This window comes from Chanos chanos, chromosome 16 (genome assembly GCF_902362185.1).
Source record: "Chanos chanos chromosome 16, fChaCha1.1, whole genome shotgun sequence".
Classification (NCBI taxonomy): Eukaryota; Metazoa; Chordata; class Actinopteri; order Gonorynchiformes; family Chanidae; genus Chanos; species Chanos chanos.
Window position 1 is genome coordinate 6400317 of NC_044510.1, and position 22773 is coordinate 6423089.

General features: G+C 40.4%; 1 protein-coding gene across 2 annotated transcripts in view; it reads left to right on the plus strand.

The window, feature by feature from the left end:
* Positions 1–3511, plus strand: part of ramp2 (receptor (G protein-coupled) activity modifying protein 2) — a 5381-nt gene extending 1870 nt beyond the window's left edge. For both annotated transcript variants that reach the window (XM_030793847.1, XM_030793848.1), the window contains exons 5-7: positions 2419–2448; positions 2735–2909; positions 3113–3511. In XM_030793847.1, the coding sequence (XP_030649707.1) occupies positions 2419–2448; positions 2735–2909; positions 3113–3362 (455 nt within the window). In that variant the 3' untranslated portion in view covers positions 3363–3511. The remainder of the gene's footprint in view (positions 1–2418; positions 2449–2734; positions 2910–3112) is intronic.
* The last annotated feature ends 19262 nt before the right edge of the window (positions 3512–22773 follow it).

Here is a 22773-nt window from a genome sequence, read left to right on the forward strand (position 1 = left end):
AGCTCCTTTCAAACAGTGTATTGGGACTGATCCCAGAACAGTCACTTCATGTCTGGATATGCCCATTCTGTAAACCAATGAACACTTTAGTGTCTCATGGTCCTAGGTAGCCAGGTATCTTTTCCACAAACGTCCACATTCACACAAATATTTCATTTTTAAATTTGGTTAAAGGTGAAGTGTGTGTACTTTGCAGGCATGGCATTGTGTAATAGTTTCTCATCATTTCCAAAATGCTGATCTTAGCTGTACGTAATATTCAGTCACCATGGGAGATCTACTGAACTAGGAAGCATAAACACAAAGCGGGTTTGGGGGGTGGGGGGTGGGGAGACTTGCCTCTTGCAGAGAAAAAGGCAACAAAAATCAAATTCTTCTGCCAACAACCACGGGGTCCGCGTATGTCTCCCGCCAGCCGAAATCCGTAGAGAGTTTCCTCGCTTGCTGGGGGGTCCGCTGTGCTCATCAAATACACTGCAACCGTTTTGGAGCTAAAGTTTACCCTAGACCGTTTTCCCAAGATGCAAACAACCTGCTGCGGTTTCTGCTAACTACTCTGAGTATACCTCTTCAGTATTTTACGCATTGAAACGACTGTTTCTTATAGAATATAATTTAACGTCAAAACGTACTCAATAGTCACTGACCTTTTTTTTGTTGTTGTTGTTGCCAGATAAGGTTGTGTAATCGCTGTGTGTTCCAGCTGTATTTATGCTGATTAATTTGCACTAATGTGTATTTAAAACTATAAATGGGGCATACATCCGCTTTTGTTCCTGACACAGGATGACCACCTAAACGCGCGCACGCACACACACACACACACACACACACACACACACACACACACACACACACACAAGAAACAGCACTAAAAGACTCTTTGCCAAATGCAAACACATTTCTTGATCGCAAACAAATGTTCTAAAAATTGTCCAATCACTGCAAGACTCTTCGTTTTCCTTTGTATTCACGTAATTAAGAATATGCTAGTATGTGATATCGTTTTGACTTTTTGAATTGGCGGTTAAAATTACAGCTGGATATTACAATGTTTCTTTTCGTTATAAGACAGTCATAATACTTCAAAAGTGTTGCCGAAAAAGTAGGCCCATCTTCAATCTAACGAAGCAGCGTCAGCAAGCATTTCTGTCGGGATATGTCAACATTTGCTTTAAAAGACGGTGTAAAATAAGGGCTTTGTGACTCATTTCACATGGTCGGCATGAGAAACACAGCCCCGCGACTGTTATATAAACGGTTCCAGGCCTGTGCTCTTTCTTCTCAAGCGAGAGAAGGGCAGAGCCGTTTCGATGGCCAGTTTCAATCACAGCTGTGCTAGAAGTGAACTGTGAAGGCTCTCAAGAACAGCTGGCGCTGTTGTGATTACATCGTTTCCCGAACGAACTTCGCTAAAACATGACCCACTTCTTATGTGTGTGTGTGTGTGTGTGTGTGTGTGTGTCTGTGTGTGTGTGTGAGTGGTGGGTGGAGGGGTCGCTTTCATCAAAACGCGATGCAGCCCTTAGATGTTTGCTTATGTTTCTTATTTGGCTGGAAATACGGAAAAGCTAAGTGAATCAAAGAGGTATATTGACCAGACGAGCCAATAGCCCGTGAGAGCAGAAATCCATTGGATGGACGAAAGAAAAAAAAGAAACAGACGAGTGAGAGACTAAAGGGTTTTAAGATGTATGTCTGGTCTGGTTGATTCTCTGATGGAGCAGTGCTGTGTGTTAGGGGAGACAGGACCATTACCCTAACTCCCACCCATTCCACAGGGACAGAGTAAGAGAGAAAGAGACTGTGCGTGCGTGCGTGTGTGAAGAGAGAAAGAGAGAGAGAGAGAGAGAGAGAGAGAGAGAGAGAGAGAACAAGAACAAGAACAGGAACAAGAACAAGAGCAAAGAGTGAGGAGTGAGGAGTGGGGCGGACGTGCACTGTTAGGAACATCTGGTAACTGCGGCTAAGACTGATTCCACATCTGGTAACCGGGGGTTACGCCGCGTCTCGCTTCCACCCTGTCGTGTTTCCTGTTATGCCTCTCGCGCTGCTTCGGTGTAAAAGTTCAGACCTTCCGTGGAAGATCAGCGGGTAGGGTAAACGGACTGTGCCGCGCTGGTACGCTCTGACATGAGGGGCACTCTCGGTTTCGTCGGGGTCTTTCTGTCTGTTCTCTCTGGTAAGTTTTTGGTCGTCCCTATCAAACACATCAACGAAACGAGATGTCCTTGTAATCAATGATCTCTGTGGCTCTATGACCATGTGGAACCGAATTTCAGAAGTCAGAGTGTCATAGCCTAGTCGATGTATCAACATTTGGTTCGGACGCAATTTTCAAGGTCTTTTTCAGCATTCAACTGTCTGTATAAAATGTTACATTTTGCTTATAACTGTCTGGTTTTTTTTTTTATTTAGATGTCGGCCGAGGACAGATGCATTCAAGTGGTAGGTTTTTAGAATCGCATTTCATCATTGTTTTATGGCCTTGTCTTTGCAATACCTCCAAAAGTTTCACGCTGAATCATTTAATTGGGAATTATTTCACTCAGTGAGACTGAAGAATGAATTGACTGGTAGCACAGACTTAACAGTTAAGCGTGGTGTGTGTGTGTGTGTGTGTGTGTGTGTGTATGTAGGGGGGGGGGGGGGGGGGGGGTATTTACATCAGCATTACCATTAAATGCATTGATTATTTTAAAATGCTTTTTTTCTATCTCATTCTATCTCTTAGGTTTTGGGAACAAAACCACCATTTGTCCTGTGTACTGGTATCACTGTATGATAGAAAGAAGTAACTCGACTTTAATGGACTGTTATGAGGAGCTCTTTAATATTGCGTGTTTAACTGGATTTGAGAAGGCCTTGACCAGCAACACTGACCCATGCTCTTGGGAGGATGTGAAACGGTTTGTATAAGATCTTCTTTTTTTTCTTTAATTTGCGTGATTTTTCCAGAACGCAATTACAAACATGGGCAATTAGTATGACTCACAGTATTTCAGGGGTTGCTGTAATCTCTTACCAGAACACACGTGTGGCAACCAAAGAGGCAAAACTGCATGGTGATGGTGTTCTCTCTCTCTCTCTTTCTCTCCTTTATCTCTGTCAGACCTTATGACATTCTGTCGGAGTGTTCCGAGGTTATTTCCGAATGTTTGTTAATCCCTTGGCCTAACCCGGCTGTGGAAAGGATGTTTGTGGAGATCCATTCCAGTTTTTTCGTCAACTGTCCCACTCACTCATTAAGGGATCCCCCTCCCAGTATTGTTTTCGCCCTTGTCATGACCCCAATCTGTCTCATCCCGGCCATGGTGATTCTCGTGGTTTTTAAGACCAAGAACGGAGATGGAAGTTCTTGATCCAGGACGGATCCCACTGCGTCATTCCTCCTGCACTGGACTTTCCCTTGGTTCCCTCAATGTGCCGTACCACCGCTCCTCAACACTCTGATCACAGCCTCTGTCCTCAACAACTGCTCCTGACTCCCGTTCCAGTGAGTCTGCCCCCCCCCCCCCCCCCCGGCTGGAGAATACTGGTTTTCATTGGTTTCCTTTAAGGTCTTCTGGGTTTTGATTGGAGGATCCCTATGTGTATGCATTTCAAGTTCACACACACACAAAAAAGTCTACTCTGTAATTTAATTGATTCCGAAAGTCCCCCCCAAAAAGCTCTGAAGTTTGTGGGGCTATCTCTGTCTGCTTGAGTTAGACTGACAAATCTCAAAGCTTATGGGCGGAGGGATGTGTCTGATGACAATGTCTTAATCATCTTACGTCAGTGACCGACTGGAAATTGTTTATTACAATTATGTCTCAGCTTCTCAGTTTCACTGAGTCTTCATCTCATTTAGTGACACGTTAAACGTTCCATTTGAGGCAACGCACTCTAGAACATTCTTTCCACGATCTTGTGTGTCTCACTTTGCTGTGTGAAGTGTGCGTTTGTCGTTGGTTTTTGCTCTTTGTATCCTATTGTCATACTAATTGTTTCATTTAATGGGTGAAAAAAATGATTGCTTTAATAATATGAATGGTTTGGATGACAAAGGCTGTTGGGCTGGATCTGATTATGACAAAGCCACTCAGGGCCTCTCTCTCTCTCTCTCTCTCTCTCTCTCCCTCTCTCTCTCTCTCTCTCTCTCTCTCTCTCACTCTCCCTCTCTCTCTCTCTCTCTCTTTCTCTCTCACTCTCCCTCTCTCTCTCTTTTTCCTTTTGGAGACCCAAGTCTTTACGATGGACTTCCTTCACAAGTGTGTGAAAGAACTGGTTGAACGGGCAAGTGATGAATGTAATGGGTAGAAGTTAGACATTTCAGCCAAACAAAGAGGTGTACACCTTTTTTATTTTTCTCTCAGATGGCAGCTTACTGAATCTGTTTGTCTGTTTTTGCTTTTCGACAGTCCATGCTTTGTGTGTGGGACCTCAGGCCAAGGGTGAGAAGGTCAGTGGCGGGGGGGTTGACTGGCTTAGGAAGTGAGAGGTCACAGGTTAGGGGTCAAAAAACAGGGAGAGAGAGAGAGAGAGAGAGAGAGAGGGGGAGAGAGGGAGAGAGTAAAGGCAGTGGAAAACAATGGGTGGGAGGCATCTCGGTTATCCGAAAACATATTTCCGGGAATTGTCTGCTAAGAGGACCAGGCTGGAGTTCCCTTGACCCCCTTTACAGTCTGGTTCCTCGGGCAATAGCAGTTCCTCCCTCCCTCTCTCCCCGGACAGCAGTGCAGGCGAGCGCACGCGGGAGTCAGTAACCGAATAAAAAAAATACAACCACTAAGACTGAAAAACCACTATAGCAAAAATTCATAATTTCATTAAAAAAGGGAAAACACCCGCTGTCTCCTCTTATCATGGAAACATTTCAGTAAACATGTAAATGGATTGTTCTTTTGTTTGACGATGGTCATTTGCTTTGGAAATGCCTAGCTAAGGTTTTTTTTGATTGTGATTGATTGATTGTGTTGTGTGCCCAGAGTCTTTGTGCATTTTTTAAAAAAAAAAAATTCAAAAAACACACTCCTTTTTCAGACTTCGCACAGAAAAAAAAAATGTGATCTGGCTTTTTGTACCCGCATATATGATGTGACTGTACTTTTGTTTTTTAATATCTCAACGGCAATGTTCTCCTGAAGCCAACGTATTTGATAGATTATGATGCACGCCAGACTAATATGTTTTCCGAGGTAACTCATATGGGTTTTGCATCATTATAAGAAAACTTGACAGTGTTGACACATTTAAACAGGAAGCTGTGTAGCACATCATAATCCTTACATTATAATTTATACAATATTATAATAACAAAACAGTTTAAGAAGATTATGCATGCACATGAAAACTAGCAATGCATTATAATTATGAAAGTTTTGTTTTGTTGTTGTTGTTCTTTTTTCTTTCATTTTTTTTTTTCCTTGAATGTGCAATTTTGAACTTTTGAAACGACCAAGAAGGCACTTGCTTTCATTGCATATAACATTATGTATGAAAATATAAAAACCTGTTTGTATTGTATCTGCACTGGTTATTGATTATACTGTGGTGCAGTTAGACATTATGAATATGTGAGCCATATTTTTATACCTATTTTTTTTCCAATACTGACGGCACTGCAAGTGAACAACTATGAATTTAGTAATTTCATAAACTTGTCATTTGGGATTATCTTTGTTTTGTCTCTCTCTTTGTTCTCCATATAACCTTGATAATTTACAGTGCAGACATATCCTGTAAAAAAAAAAAAGGATCTTGTAGCGACCTGAATTTTGGAACTCTGGGATTATTTTGTGATTGCTTTTGAAGATTATTTTCGTTCAAAACAATGAGCTATTTGTTAAACTTCATTAAAACAATGCTACTTTATGCAGTGGTTACTCTATAGAAGTGTTTAACACAAACAAACGTAGGTGTAACGTATAGCTGATCTTGGGCATTTGAACTTCAGTTATGTGTCTTGATGGATGTTTCCATGGTTACGGCTCCATTCCCACAGACAGTACTCACATTTTTCTCCGTCTCTCGCTCTGAAGACAAAAAAAAAAAAAAAAACCCACACCACCCAGAAACTCCACCCAAAGTATCACAAACACCCTGACACTGTGGGCACTGCATGTCTTTTTCCGTGGTACAGTGGCGGAAAACAAAAAAGAACAAGGGGATTATCCTTCTTCCTCTAGTCCTGTTCCTCCTCCTCCTCCTCCTCCTCTCCCAGCCCAGGTCAGGTCACCCCAAAATGGTCCAGCCCAGCACGATGATCTCATCCAATCCTGCGTCACGCTCAGGAGTCTCATGGGATTGGCCACACCTCGCAGTACAACAAGCCAGCCAATCAGAGTTGGCCAGATGCCTTAGGCAGATGATACTGCCAAACTTCACTTTTCAGTCCAAGGCCTGGATCCAAGCACAGATTCCCAGCTGTGCCCAACCTTATCCTGTCGGTCCGGTCTGTCCACCTACCCAGGAATGGGCTTAAGCTCACTTTTACTGCTGTGTGTTTGAGAGTTGTTAAACATTTAATGGACTGAAAACACTGGTCTTGATGAATGGAAAATGGAAAAGTATTACAGTGAGAGAGATTAATTTTGTCTGAATTTTATCGACTGAATTGACGTGAAACGGAACTGAACCGATTAACCCAAGACTGCGGTCCATAACGCAAAAAACAAACAAAAACAAACAAACAAACAAAAAAACAAACAAAAAACTAATACAGTGTTTTACAAGCACCTGTCCCACTTTAACAAAATGCATACATTAGGAGAGAATCAATGTTGAGATACAGCTGGATATGACGAGACATTAGTCTTACTGTTTTGGGGGATGATCACACACACACAAACATGCACGCACACGCACACACACACACACACACACACACACACACAGTCCCATATTCCAGACCTTGTCTATAACATCTTTTTCTGGCTCTGTGCTCTGAGCCTCTTCAACAGAAATTGTGCCCAAGATTTTTTCCCCCTAATTGTTTCCTCCTCCGCCCTTTTTTCTTTTCTTTTCTTTTTTCTTTTTTTATTGCTTTAAATTGATGTGATAACCCAAAGCCTGTTTTTTTAAGAGGCGTGGACTTCCTAGAATTTATTGACAGCAATAGTTGCACAGGGTCCACTAAAGCTTTACTTTGCGGCGTTCGGTCACGATCTATGTGTAGAAGACAGACGTGCAGCGTATCCATCCTTCAGACTTCACTGATTGACTTTCATCTAACTCATACAACTGCAGCGTACTGTTTGAGGAACATGATCTTGCTCTTTTCAGAGGTGGCCAAAGTAAAAGTAGAAGTAGTAGTTTTGCAAAAAAAAAAAAAAAAATTAAAAATTAAAGATAAGGATGTAGATGTAGATAAAGTTAAAATAGCCCTCCTGAAAAATATTCAAGTAAAAGTAAAATAGCCACTCACATCACTTTACAAAAACGGTTATCAGTTTAACTCTACTTAGAGTACTATTTTTTAACAAGAGTACTTCTGCTTTTACTGTTGTCACCTCTGGCTCGTTTAGCTCTACGTGGTCTTCCTTTTTATTAACCCTGTACAGGGCATTCTGATGGAGACACATGTCAGGCAAATTTGAGGATCTTTTCCTGTGTGGTCGTGGAACTACACTGCCACCTAGAGGCTATTCAGCTCAGTGAGCGTATTTAGAAAACTGACCAGCTGCGCTAACTGTGGATAATCATGTAACTGGATTCTCTCACATTCTTATATCTGTACAGCCCCTGAGCATTTGTCTGTAAAATTTCATTCAACCATCGAAACTGACATGTGGGATGCACATCTATCAGTCTGTCGCCAAGACTAATCTGAAGTGTCAAAACACAGTTTGTGAAACTTAGAACCATTTATTCAACATGTCAGCGGGTTAGCAAAAATATGCTAACACCATAATTAGCAACAGGTAACATCTTAACGTTATGTTTAATATTTGTGTCAGTAATAAGTAGATCTAAACAGGAAAACAAATGGAGGAGTTTCCCAACTGAACAATCACTGGGCAATCTGTCATCATTCATTTTCATCCAACAAATAATAAATAACACAAAATCATGCACTAGCATGTTCTCAAAATCCATTTGCTCCACTCCCAATGCTGTCATTGGTTGATGCCAGTCATGTCGTCGTCACATGACCTACTTTACACTGTGAAAAATTTAACTGTAAAGTTACAGTAATTTACTGGCACCAATTTTACTAATAACACACTGTTCATTTGTACTGTATAATAAAATCACAATGCTTCACCTTTTCACTACATACAACTGATAACTGCATTTGCGCAATTTTTGTTTTAAACTGCCTCCTTGTATGGACAGTGTACAGCTCATATAGCTGCATTTTAACTATACAATTACACTACTGCACACTCCCATTCTAATGCATAGATTAATCCCTTTAGGGTCAACTTTAATTCACTTCTTTTTTGCCTTTTCATCCCCCCTTTATTTCCTTCATTTAGCTGTGGCTAAATGCCTTGCATTGCTATACACCATTGTTTGCATAATATGTCTGGTGAAGTTGGAGATGATCATATTTACTCGTTCTTTTCTCCGGACCACGGAGGAGTTTTCCACAGAGCCATAATACTTACAAAGCTTCATGTTATACTCCCCAGAACTGTCCACCACTAATGTAGTGGAAGCACCACCACTGGGATAATAACCTAGGTCTCTACGATGGTAGACTAACATTTTTTCCAACATGCCACTGTCTTTTTCAGGGCTTGTGTGGTTAGTGCTTTACTCTTAGGATTCTTGATATGCTTTGCAAATAATTGCTAAACGCTGTAAAAAAAACCCAAAACAAAACAAAATGAGCTTGAACTTGATTTCCCAGAATGCTCCACTTTTTTTTTTTTTTTGCTGTGATCAACTGAATTTAAGGTACACAGTAGATTACCATAAGCATTTTGCTGTAAACTTACATCATTCTTTTTTTTACAGTGTAGGTTTACAGTTGATATTCTGCAGGCCATTAACAAATTAAATTTGATTCACATCAGATATGATCCCCGACACATATTTGACAAACAGCATTGAAGGGATTGAAGCAGCACACAATACTGCAAATTTTCCAAATTGTATATCCTGCCACGTGTCTGGAAAAAGCCCCTGCTGCTGCTCCGACTCTTCCTGCTCTTCCATGACTCTCTCCTGCTGTTCCAGTCTCACAGAGGGTCAAACCTGCCTCCCCTGCCACGCCCAGAAGAGCCCCAAAGGTTCCCTCTGTGCCCAGAAAAGGGGAGGCCTAACCAACATAACAACTTCAGTGGCCCGTGCAGAAAGCTGAAGAAACCTTACCGTCGCCACCTCTGGTCACAGAGACTGACGGGATCCCTATGCCAGCCTCAGACAGCAGGGAGGCCAGCAGACCAGTAAAGGTGCATTCCACTGTAAGTGAAACGTCCTGAGTGGTTACCTTTGCAACTAGGGAGTGCAACCCCCACCATTTACTCGCTGCTCACTGTTTAAAATACTGCCAGTGAACAGTGTGATATATGTGAGAGAGAAGTGAATCCAAGTCAAGCTTTTGATCTCTTAGTTGCTCAGGAAGGCATTCATCGAAGAATGCAGGTGTGAATATTTGAGGGAATGCGAAAAGTAACATAAGCACTTCCATAATACGTCCTTCAGCAATACACAAAGCAGCGCTGATCTGTGTACAGCATAAGGGAACACTAGCAACGAGTACAAAAAATTCCCAAACAAATCTGTCCTACTATAAGGAGGCCAAAGCCTGCTAGAAACCCAATTTTTTTTTGCCCATGCACTGTCCTACTAAAGCTCCCAGTACTGTAGATCCCGTCAGCGCCCCCAGAGCGGCTACAGCCATAGCCTCAAAGGCTTCATCAGCATCATCTTTTTTTTTTCTTTTCCGTTTCATCACCGCCTTAAGCGTTACGTGGCCCATCCTTGTTCCTCCAGCTGAGGAAATATCCCTGGTTACCATAGCAAATCCTGCCATTAAGAAAGACTCATACCGCAGAATTACAGAATCAGCGTATTTATACATGATCTGGTTAAAAGGAGTTCCCAGAGCGTTGACTGTCTCCGAAAGTCTGGCTCCCATGAGTCCCCTGCCAAACAATGCTGCCAGACAATCCAACACCACTGCCCTAAAACTCCTGCTTAGAACCTGGAGGAGAGTAGAAAAGAGGATGCTTGTTACTGCTTATGTATTGTGGTGGCATAATGATTCATTAGTAAAAACTTAAGCAGCATGTAAACTTTGTAAAGCTGCAGTTGAGTGCTTTGGGAATGCTACCAATCTGGTCAACTACCTTTCAATGTATTTCCATTGGCTGCAAATCCTCTACTTCGGTGGCTGCAGTTAGGTCTGCTAACCATCCTAGCATCGCCAACCCTTTTTAACAAACGTTTGGGGAAAACACGCTAAGGACTAGATTTATTTCTATGGATTTACACTCTTATAAAGTGGTCAAAATGCTGGGTTTTGAGAAATGATAAAACACTGGAGCCAACGATGGAAAAACCCAGCCATTACTTTAGTCAAGAGCTAATTCCAAAGATTTACAAAAATGAGGTGAAGCAATCGTTCTGTGAAGCTGAGTGGGTGGCTATCACCACTGACGGGTGGGTGAGCTGCCACACTGGGGGGTATTTTACCATAACCATACATTTCATCTCTAAAGAATGTACCACATACTATGCAGAATTTCATTCACCAAACCGTTTTCATTCTCCACTTGTTGAATGAGGCACACATTGGGGTAAATTTCTGAGACTTACTTTGTGATGCCTGTTGGAAATGGAAGACCACTGATATTTTGTCAGTGACTTTTTTTAAGTAAATATGTATAAAAAGTAATTCTATTAACTACTTAATTGATTTTTTGTAGCTTTCAGAAGAATAAGGATGGTCTCATTCATATTTTAGTGATGCAGTAGTATGTGTTTATCACATGGATGTACAGTTTTGGTTAAGATTACTGAAGCATTTAGGAGTACTTTGGCAACATTTAACCATCAAATAAACTGACAAACCCTCAATATATCACTAGTAATATATGAATGAAATGAACCTGTAAAAACTACACGATGAGTGTGTTTAGTAACTGTTAGTAACTGCTGTAAACTCAATAGATGGATGGATGGATATATATAATATATACATGCACACACACACACACACATATATATATATATAGAGAGAGAGAGACAGAGAGAGAGAGAGAGAGAGAGAGAGAGAGAGATTTACTTTTGTTAATTACTGTCTGTTCTAGCTAAGAATAGACATTTTCATGTCAAACTGAGCATTTCAGAACAAATTTAAATAGAGTCACTAGAGGAAAGGCCATCTGTTCAAAGCTCTGATTACCTTTAACATCCAAAATTTGGACAGTGTGGTACATATCAGCATGCACATGTACTGATTCCCAGTATATGAGGATTATTTAAAGTTTGCCAGTATCCAAAGGTGCTCAAGTACAAAAAAGCGCACTAGTCTTTATGGACTTGTATTGTATGTTTTGTAAAATATAGAAATAAATAGTGTTTTCTGTAGTGTGTATATATTGTTCTTATGCTTCTCTGTGACTGTGAATGTAATCAAATGATACATGTAACATGTAATCAAATGTTACAACTCCACAAATGTAACAGTCATTCAGGAAATAAAGCAGGTGAGGTCATTCAGACTTGTACACCTTTTCCAGGTCATGTCTAGTTATCACTGCACCTACAGGAACTTCACTGAACCCACCTATGTGTAGTTTTTACTATGTGGTGGTGGAACTACGCTGCCACCTACAGGCCCCTCTGCAGAAAACTCTAAACAGCTGGATTTGCTGTGGATAATCATGTAACTGGATTCTCTCATATTCTCATATCTGTGTGGCCCCTGAGTGTTTGCCTCTAAAATTTAATTCAACCATCAAAAATTACATGTAGTCAGCAAAACTATTATTCTGTCATGCAGGCCAAGATGGAGTAAGGAAAAAAAGTTTGTGAAGATAAGAATTTATAAGACATGAACATAAGAGGATAAGAACAAATAAGAATTTATTTGACAGGTCAACATTTAATAAAAGATAGACTGAAAATAAAATTTGTCAGAGACAATATCCAGGACTTATATTTAATATGTATGAACTTTGGAAACATTCACTTACTCCCTCCTAACATTGTCAACTGGTTGTTTAATGCCCAGCAAGTCATAATCACACTGTTTCTGTAAACTGTGTATGCAGTTAATACTGCTATGTTGTTTTGGGATGTGCAGTCTATAAAGTTATGAGGCGCGACAAAAATGTTTAATTGTGGACAGCACAGAACAAAAACAACGCATTGGACGGCTTCAAACATATCTGACAAATGGCATTGCTGGAATGGAACCAGAACACAGTGCGATAAATATTCCAAAATGTAAATCCTGCGCCCCACATACCACAGAAGCTCCTGCTATTACTCCCAGTGGTGCTCCTATTCTCCCTGTTCATCCATGACTACCTCCTGCTGCAGAGGAGGACACACCCGCTGCCCCAGACACGCCCAGAGGAGCCCCTAATGTTCCCTCAGGCCCCAGCAAACTGGACGCCTTTTGGACAATCAGTAACACGGCACCTCCACTTGCCCCTGCGCCTGCAGAAATCTTGCCGGCCCCACCACTGACCAAAGAGGCTGCTATGACTCCCAGGCCAGCCTCAAACTGTAAGGAGGTCATCACCCCAGTACAGACCGAATCTATTAAAATGAGGTTCATCTCTGGGTTCTGCCTGCACTCTGCCTTTGTCAAGAGGGACTGCATCACAGCCCCTTCAGTTTTTAAAACGTTACTCGTACAGAGCATGATATATATCCGAAATACTGGGCTCTCATGAAGCTTTTGATGTTGTTCCCACATGGCAACATGATAACGGCTTACATATCGATGCATCTGATATATTATAAAAAAAAAAAAAAAAGAAGTAAAAGTTACCCGAGTACAAGATTGAAATAACTTCCACACTGGTACTAAATAAATAAAACACTCAGTTAAAACACTTATAATCAAAAAGATACATATGTCTGAGTATTCTGAGTCTAACTAAGTCATTTTACAAAAACACATTAAAAGCAGGACTGCAATCGGATGCTATGGAAACCAGAAGAGGGGACATCTTCATATTTCCTGAAACCATCAATCATAAGTATTCTTCTGCTTCTTCTTCTTCTTCTTCTTCTTCTTCTTCTTCTTCTTCTTCTTCTTCTTCTTCTTCCTCTTCATATTAACATCATTAACATTAAACATCAAAGAAACAAAGTAAGCTAAAAGTAATTGAGAGATTGAGAATGTAGAGGGGTAATTGATAGAAACACTGGGGATGGGTACTAGGTGAAACCTTGACAATATAAAAAAAAGTTAGAGGTAGAACCCAAAGGTGGGCTCTAGGTGGAACCCTTAGAACATAACAGACTCCAAAACAGAACGCTATTGGTTGGTTCTAGGTGTGACACTTTGAACAGCAAAGGGCTCATGATTTAGAGATTTACGATTGAGAAAAAGACCTCTGGATGAGTGAGAACAGAACCTTCTTGAAACTCCTGCCAAGTATGTGGGTTCATTAACAATGAAGCCAGGGCCTATGACATCTTTTTCATCAGTTTCCATCAGTGTTTAAAATAAGCATGCTAAGTTTTAATACATGTTGTGAGCAGTTAATTAGGCAACTGATCAATGAACATCCTCTCTTCAGTATTACAGCCTTAACAAAAAACATGTTTTTACCTCAGTATATCTCAATTACCAGATGTACTGATAACATTTTAGATTACAAAAAAAGATAGAAAGAGAGTTGATATGTTGATGAATGATAGCTCATGATGTGATTTTTTTCAAGAGCAAAAGAATAAAGTAACACCCCAAGTTGATTTTTTACTACTTAGAACACTAGGTATGCTGTCTCATATAATATTGGACTGTATTGATTTAATTTTATTAATGTGACCAAATGGTAAATCTGCAGAGTAATTACCACAGAGTATTTAGATTGAAGTCATTTCATTTCTGATGGCGAAGTTTTTGTTTTTTGTTTTGGTCACTAGGGGGTGTAGTACATTTAGAAACGGGCATGCCGAGCAGAAGTTGGTTTTTGTTGTGGATAACATCATCTGCAAGGTAGCGTGAATTTCGGATAACTAGCACCTTGCTACGAGATTCAGTGCCGACTACATGTTGAAATTAAAGTGGATTTGGAGAGCAGTGACTGTATTTGTCATCTGATTTTCAAGGGATGCAGTGTCTAAGTTAGTGCCGTGAGAACAAATGTTTTCGTCTTTTCGAGTGAGAGTGGGAAGCGAGCTTCACGCCAAGATTCCTAAATTCGGTATGTAGTGTCACGAAGCTCTACAACAGCAACTGTTCCAGTGTGTAAATGTGTGTGATTCAAGTTTCGGGAAATTTCTGTGCTTTACATATTAGCATTTTTACCATGGTTTTCTTTTATTTGTACAGATAACACCCACTGCCGTATTCTGGTTGTTGAAACTTTTATTTATTCAGACAAAGTGAAGTAAAACCCGAACCAAAGCCCAATGGTTTTGCCATCGCCACATCCGAACCAAAATAAAGAACCCCGAAGAAAAGTATTGTGTCCTGTGTGTCCATAAAATCCACGGGTTACATTAACATGAATTTTGAAATCTTTACCAAACATTGTTTCGCTCAGGTTGTAGCCAGCTGCGATCCCACAACGAAGATGTCTCTGTCGTCGATTCTACTTTACTGTTACAGCCTGGTTCTCTTTTTCCCCCTCTACTGGCCAGTTTATGTTAGGTTTGTGTTACTCCCTGGTTCCTTAGTTCACTTTGTTCACTGAATCATTACTCCCACCTGTTTTTGGTTAGTCTGCTCACTATAAATACCCCTTCTCTGCCTTCTTTAGTGGTGTGGAAATGTCAACCTGTCTTGTATACTTTGAATCCTTTGATAGTTCCCAGAAGTCTTGATTCATCCTATTTATTTTCAATAAAACTAAGAAATCCTACACTTGCATCCTGAACTTCCTGCAACCGTGACATTTAGTTGTAAGCAACTGGCATGATACAGAACTTTAAGTTAATGTATGTAATGATAGCAGAGATATGCATGTCGGTTAGTACCAAATACAACTTATCTGACTCTAAGAATCCTCTCATGATTAAATAAAAAAAACTGGGTTGTGCCCCACTCTCCCCTATATGAGGCCTAAAAAGATATTTCATATTTAGTCAGGACAGTGATGGGCTCAGAACAATGAGATAACCATGATAACAGACATATTCATGATTCTTGTATCCTCGATGATGTGAATAATTTTATCTACAATTTTTTATGACTACATTGACGAGATATGGACATCTTTATGAAGACAAATGAACAGGACTATTGACCTCTATTTCTCTTTTGTCCTTGCTTAATTTATTTTTTACATTCCGTCTTGCAATGTCATACTCAAAGTATATGTGTATTTGTACTGCTACATAACTAAACCAAGTTCAGTTTTTTTTTCTCAGGCAGGTAACTTTTGAGTTTTTTTCTCACTTTTTTATAATCACAGGCCATGCTATAAACAGATAACACACATAAACAGATAACACTGGAACTTAATGGTGTAGCATGTAAGTCTATTAGTCTAGCACCCAGGCTAAGTTGGAATAACAAAACAATTTGTTATCAGAACAATTTCTTTATCCTGTTGGCAGGTATGCACTAAACAACTGGCAATGATTAGTGATAAAGTCAAAGACTTATGCTCGATATATGTGTGAGTAATAAGTGGATTTAAACTGTTGTACATTAACTGGTCAACTGGTCATCATTTGTTCTCATCCTGATGCACTGAGGTGCTGACATGAGCCAAATTACATAGAAAGATTTATTCAGAATAATCCTTTTTTGCCAGATTAGTGGCACCCCAAAGAGACAATAGCAAGAGCCTAGAACTGAGGGAAAAGTTCCTCGCACAATTATAGTCTAAATTTGCATGTGATACATGTGTACAGAGCCAATAGAAAATTAGGTACAAGGCCTTCTCCAATGGCATAAGCACTGTTTAATACAACAACATTAGAATGTCTTGCCTCTTCCCTGTCTCAGCAGATGCTTTCAGCTAGGGGTGGACGGTGTAAACGGTATAGAAAGTACACGGGTATAAATTTCTCCTGTGGTATGGGTTTTGACTATACCGTGCTGACCGGTAGAGCCCTCTGTATGCTTTCATTGCAGCAAATCTCGCCTCGCTCTCATTCAGGTCCTTTTGGGGTGAAGTTCATATTATCTGAGCGAATCTGGCAGAGTAAGCGAAATTGAGATGGCGAACCCCAACTTTATGCAATTGAGAACCACGGCGAGAACCGAGCAGCTCAGTGTGTGATGTGTGTGGTTCATGACGTTCTCTAGAGGGGCGGAAATAGCAAAAAAAAAAAAAAAAAAAGTCTGATCAAGATGGCGGACGCTAAAGACTACATGTAGCATGAAAACGTGTGTATGATTAAAAGATGTATGGGCAATCATTTGTGCCTACATCAACACGGGTAGTCGTTTATATGTTACGTGTACATACTTGGGGCCAGAGTAATAGAAAAAAACTCTTTCAATGGCGCCGGTCTGGCCAAATAGACCACTGTAGACCTTCATTTAAGCACTCGAATTTAACTGCTACTAACGGGATGGCCAAACAACCCGCTTGCTATCTTCGCGTCCACGCCCCGACAGCAAAAACTGGTAGGGCGAAATTCGCGAGGTGTTTCGCTGTGTGGAAGCCTAGACAGTTGGGCTGCTGCAATTAGTCGACATAATTGATGATGTCAACACTGAAGATGCGTCGACGTCAATATTTTAAACAGACGCATCATTGTTTTATTTTTATGAATTTACCTTTTCGATTTCTAAAACGCTTCAATCCATTACAACAAATGTATTTCTTCAATCACTATGTAACTGCTGCTAGGGCCGCGACTAACAACTATTTTTCTATCGATTAATCTATCGACTATTCGATGCATTTTTCAAAGTCAGCGATGGACCAACATAACAAATGCCAACACTGTACTTGTTCTTAAAATACCTCTGTGCTATGTAAAATATGTCTTAGTTATACAGTTAAGAGTACAGTAATATCAGCCATGCAGTTGCCATACCAGTGCTTTACCCCATCAGGAGCGTTTATATTGAAATTTTAAGAAAAATAAATATACCGTGATATATACCGTTGCTGTCCGTGTTTCAACTTATACCGTGATATAAATTTTAGGCCATACCACCCATTCCTACTCTCAGCCTTAAACACTAAGGAACATTGTGTAGTCTGTGGAAAACTTACAAGATACAGCATGGGAGACAGAGAGAGAAAGGGGGAAAAGGAGAAGGATAGAAATACAAAAAAACCACAACAGATTTATAAAAGAAAATCAGTTGATTTGTGTAGTAAATTTCCCCACCATCAGTCCAACATATAGTAATGTAATTAGAGTGTATCAACTGTGTGTACTCATCAGGTACGTTGCTTGCGTCTGAGCAGGGCACATATTTTCCTGAATGCATCGTTGACAAAAGGTATCAAAGGGATCACGGCACCACACAGTCCAATACGTATTCTGAGCTGCAAATCCTGTGTTTCACATGCCAGAAAAGCTCCTGCAGCTGCTCCCAGTGCTGCTCCTGCTTTTCCTGCTCTTCCGTAACTCTCTCCTGCTGCTCCTGCTGAAGAGAGAGCCACCCCTACTGCTCCAGACACGCCCAGAAGAGCACCTAATGTTCCTCCAACTCCCAGGAAAGGGGAGGCCCTCTGGACAACTACCAACAAAACACCTCCAGTAGTCACAGCGCCGGCGGAAACCTTACCGTGCGCACTACTGATCTCAGAGGCTGCTATGGTCCCCAGGCCAGTCTCAAACAGCAGAGAGATCATCACCCCTCTTGACACTGAAAACAACTCTGGCCCCGGTGTGTACTGTGTCATTATTAAGACAGAATCCCACAAACCCCCTTGAGTTTTTAAAATGTTTCCTGTCAACAGCACAATATATGTGAGATATAATGGATCCAAATAAATCATTTGATGTTTTTGTTGGCCAGTGAACACATCTCCAACTACTAAGTACATAATGGCGAAAAGTACAAATATTCCTACAGCATAAATTGGTTTTATCATGTACATGGCATGTGAGAACTGCACTGGCAGAGATCTACGAAATATATATCTAAAATCAGCAGTGTTACAATATTCAATGAGAATGATCAATAATACCACAGGAATAAACACAGCAAAGATAAAGCTTAAATATCCTGTGAGAGAGTCAGTTTTCTCAGTAATTTCAAAAACAATATTCCCAAGCTTTCCCAAGCATGTTCCAAGCAGATTTCCCAGTAAAGTGATTCCTGTCGCAGCCACTGGAGCAGCGAGAGCCAAAGCCTTTCCTTTGGCTTGTTCTCCTTTCTTCTCTATCACTGCCAAGTATGAGCAGTATCCTAGTGCCACTCCCCCAGTTGATGAAAGTGTTGCAATGAACGGACCATACACTACCATCATGGCAGCTTCACCGTGCAGAAGTGTACGATTAGGCGGCTGACACATGGATTTTTCCACAGTGTTGATTGCTTCTGTCAGCATGGATCCCATTACTCCTCCCCCAAACAATCCAGCTACGAAACCAAGTCCCACTGCCCCGAGACCTACGATAAAACCTGGAGGACAACACAAGATTTTTATTTATTTTTTTTTATTATTACTGTCTGACCTACTTGTATAAGTCTATACAATAATTCAACATCAATTAATCAGACACTCACATCTCCAGTAGGCCTGCAATTGGACACTGTGAAAATCAGGAAAGGAGACAGAAGTATATCTTCATATTTTGTGAAACTATTAGTAATAAATGAACAAACTGTCAGCATATCTAGTATGTCTGGTTCAAGTGGCCTCAAGTTGAAGTTAAGAATGGTCACATGACAGACAGACTAACGAAAAAGATACCTACCTATTTGAACATGGAGATGCGTTAGTTTCTGTCTCAGTTACTTCCCTCAGAATTCCTTCATTTCCCTTATCTGCGCATATCAAGCATGCAAAAAAGTATAAAAAAAATGATTGGTGTTTCCCAAAAATGCAGAGAGAGCAAGGCAAAAACTAGATAATATATAACAAAGGTCATTTATAATACAAATATTTTCTCAAGTTCTGTGGATATGAGAGGGAAGCTAAGTAATACATATGTTATATATAGATATAGTTCGATATAAATATATAAATACGTATGTTCATGTCAGCTCTCTCCAGTGCACAGCCAACAATTATTTTTGACAATTATGCAATGGTATGTTTTCCTAGTAACTATCCATTTTACATAAGAGAGTCCATTTTACATAAGAGAGTACCCTGCTCTAGAGTACCCTGAGTTTGAGGCTGTGAAACAATGCTTGCACTCTCTCTTGAGTGGGTGGACCTTCTTCCAGACATCGAGGAATCCTAATTCCTCTCATGCAGTATTGATTAACTTTGTTAGTTGGTTCTTTTTGTTCTTTTTGGATAGTTGCATTGAGTGGGATTTAATACCACATAAAGATCATCTTCACATATACAAATCTGTGATGGACTGGTGACCTATCCAGGGTGTTTCCCTGCCTGTTACCCAATGAGCACTGAAATAGGCTCCAGTAACCCCCTGCGACCCTAATTAGGATAAGCGGCTTAGAGAATGAATGAGTGAATGAATGAATGAATACACAAATGCCCTTTAGGTTCTCATATGTTAAAAAGATTTTGAAAAGTATTAATCAGTATTTAGTGGGGCACAAATATTTACTGATGTTGCCAAATTATTTTCAGTTTTGACAGAATTCAGTATCAAGGTTGCCATCCCTCCTTCCTGATAGTGCACATAAGAATTGTAGTAAGTGTTTCTATGACCGAATCTTTTTAATTTCCCATGATCTTGCTGAAGAAGGTGCATTTCTTGTAAAAAAGACAACACATATCTTTTCTTTTTTTCTGTCAGCTCATCATTTTATCTCACTTAACTGGACTTCCCAGTCCATTGATATTCTTAAACAGTAATGTAATACAGGATAACCTAATCTTGGAGTGATTAACCAACTATAGCTGCGTAAACTCTACGAAGCTCTGATGGGTCAGCAAGTCCATTCTTATCCAAATGAATAGCCCTCTCAATGCTAAGTCTACTTTTCTAAGCAGTTGTGGTTGGCATATATAGCTGTCATTGGCGTATATACAGCAGAGTACATTAGGGGCATTTATTAACACACATCGTTTTTGGCCACATCCATGTCACGAATTCTGCCTCATTCAACATTTTTTTTTGCCATTTGAGAACTGTAAATTCCTGCAGCACAACTCTCTCCCACCAAGCTTTGCTGCATATCTTCATCCAGAGATCTATGGTCATCTGTGGTTGCAAATTACTGTCAATAGTCGCCGGCGGCAAGTATATTACACGAAGAAACTAAAGAAGCCAGCGTGCCTTGAACCCTCATGCACAAGTGCATTCCTTTGCTTTCCTACGAGAGGAACGTAGATCTCCACATGAGGAAATGCGAAGCCTTCACCAATTATGGCTCTTGCATGAGGAAAAAGTCAGACCGCTCAAGACAAAATATTCCCCACACCGGACCGTTCTCTCGTTAATCTGCTCCTGCAAAACGTAGTCTCTTCAACAACAGTGCATGAGCCTCAATTTTTGCAGCCGTGTGTGTCTGACTTCTGGGCTTGTATGTGATGTGAACATATAAGTGCTGTGGGTGTGTTAGTGCTGTGTTATTCTAATTAGGGTCGTGGGGGGTGCTGGAGCTTATCCCAGAGTTCTTTAAGTGAAATGGCGGGGCAACACACAGACAAACACATTCACGAACTTATTTACACCTAGGGGCAATTTAGTATCTCCAATTCGTGCAACTCAAGACATACCTGACTTGCGTGTCTTTGGACGGTGGGAGGAAACCAGAGTTCCCAGCGGACACCCACGCAAACAAAATGAAAAGTTAATGCTGATAACATAGAAGAAGTGTTAGTTTATGTTACCTTTACAGTAAGTTTTTTCTTGCCCACTATGAGGATTAAGTCAGGGGGTGCAATCCTATTTTGTTTGTTGTGGGTATGTAAAGCCCTTTAAGACTTTACTTAGTGATATTGGCTCTAAATAAACTTTGAGAGTTTCAGATTGTGCCCATTCAAGCAATCCTTTTTGTCACACGGAAAACTGGTTTACCATCCCAATTACTCTACAATGCCATAGTCATCCATCAAAATGTTGATGATACTATTTTCAGTTGCCTTCTAATATTCAGTAACTGTATATAGAGTACAGATTGTTGTGCCCACCATATTTAAGAACTTTTATGAGTCCAAGAAGTTCAAGTGTAAACTACAAGTGTAAAGGTAACATAGTAAACTAACGCTACTTTCATGTTATTAGCATTAACTTTTCATGTGTCTGTGTGGCTTTCCTCCATGAACTCCGGTTTCCTCCCACAGTCCAAAGACACGCAAGTCAGGCATGTCTTGAGTTGCACGAATTGGAGATACTAAATTGCCCCCAGGTGTAAATAAGTTCGTGAATGTGTTTGTCTGTGTGTTTGCCCTGCAACGGACTGATGGTGTTTCCCGCCTTTCGCCCAATGAACACTGGGATAAGCTCCAGCACTCCCCGCGACCCTAATTAGGATAAACGGTTTAGAAAATGAATGAATGAATGAATGTATTATACTGTAGCATGCTGGGGTTAGGTGGGTGGAGCTTCCCAACATGCCTTGGGGTGACAGACTGTTGCCTTTCCCCAGTTCATTGTTGCTCAGTTTATGTTTTCCCATAGTGTCTAGTAGAATCGTATGAGTATTGTTCATAATCTAGTCTTTGTGGTGTGTTATTAATTCTAGTAATAGTTTTACATTAACTGTGCACCGTGAGTGTTTCTGTCTTCTGTGAATGGTGTGCTTCCCTCCTGCTGTATCAGTTTGTTGTTGTTACTTGCTGGTTTGTGTTGATGCAAAAATAAGAGGCATGGTGCCAAAAAATAGTGCTATCACTACAGAAAAAGCCCTGTTCGCCGTGATACATCTAAACAAACACTTTCAACAGATACGCTCGATATTTTTTCTTTTTGTCCCTGTGTGTTTGTCGTATGCTTTTGTTAAATACTTGAATTTTGCTAATTCTTCTCTCATGTCTAGTTTGAATTCCTCTTTGAACGATTTTAGATCTGCTCTCAGTTCTGTTTTGAGGTCAGTAATCTGTTTACTTATGATATCGCGTACTATAGGCTACTAAGTGTCTCCACAGTCTCCTTATCACCATCTCCCCAAGGTCCTGGCATATTGTTCGCAAGTTCCTCTTTGTCAGCATCCGTACCCTACTTTTCCCGAACCCTTGTGTTTTTTTTTTTTTTTCACTGTATTTCCCTCTCCCAAAATATACATAACTGCACCATTAGTACCTCTTTGTTATGAATTTAGCTTCTGTACTCTGACTGTAAGGAGTTTAAAGCTTAACTAGCCATTTAGTTCTGTCGCTCACCAGAAGTCATAATTACAGAAATGAAATAAACATGATAATAGACATATTCCTGATTCTTGCATCATTAATGATATGAATACATTTATTTAAGATACCATGTAAGATAGTAACAATTGTATTATTGTCTTACCTTCCCGGGGTTGTGCCATAACTGATGGGTGGTAATCACTGTATCACCAATGGATACAGAGGTATTTATTTATCTCAGCATCCTATTCTGAAGAGTTTCAGAGCTCTCGCTTTCATTTTTTGAGGGGTGGAT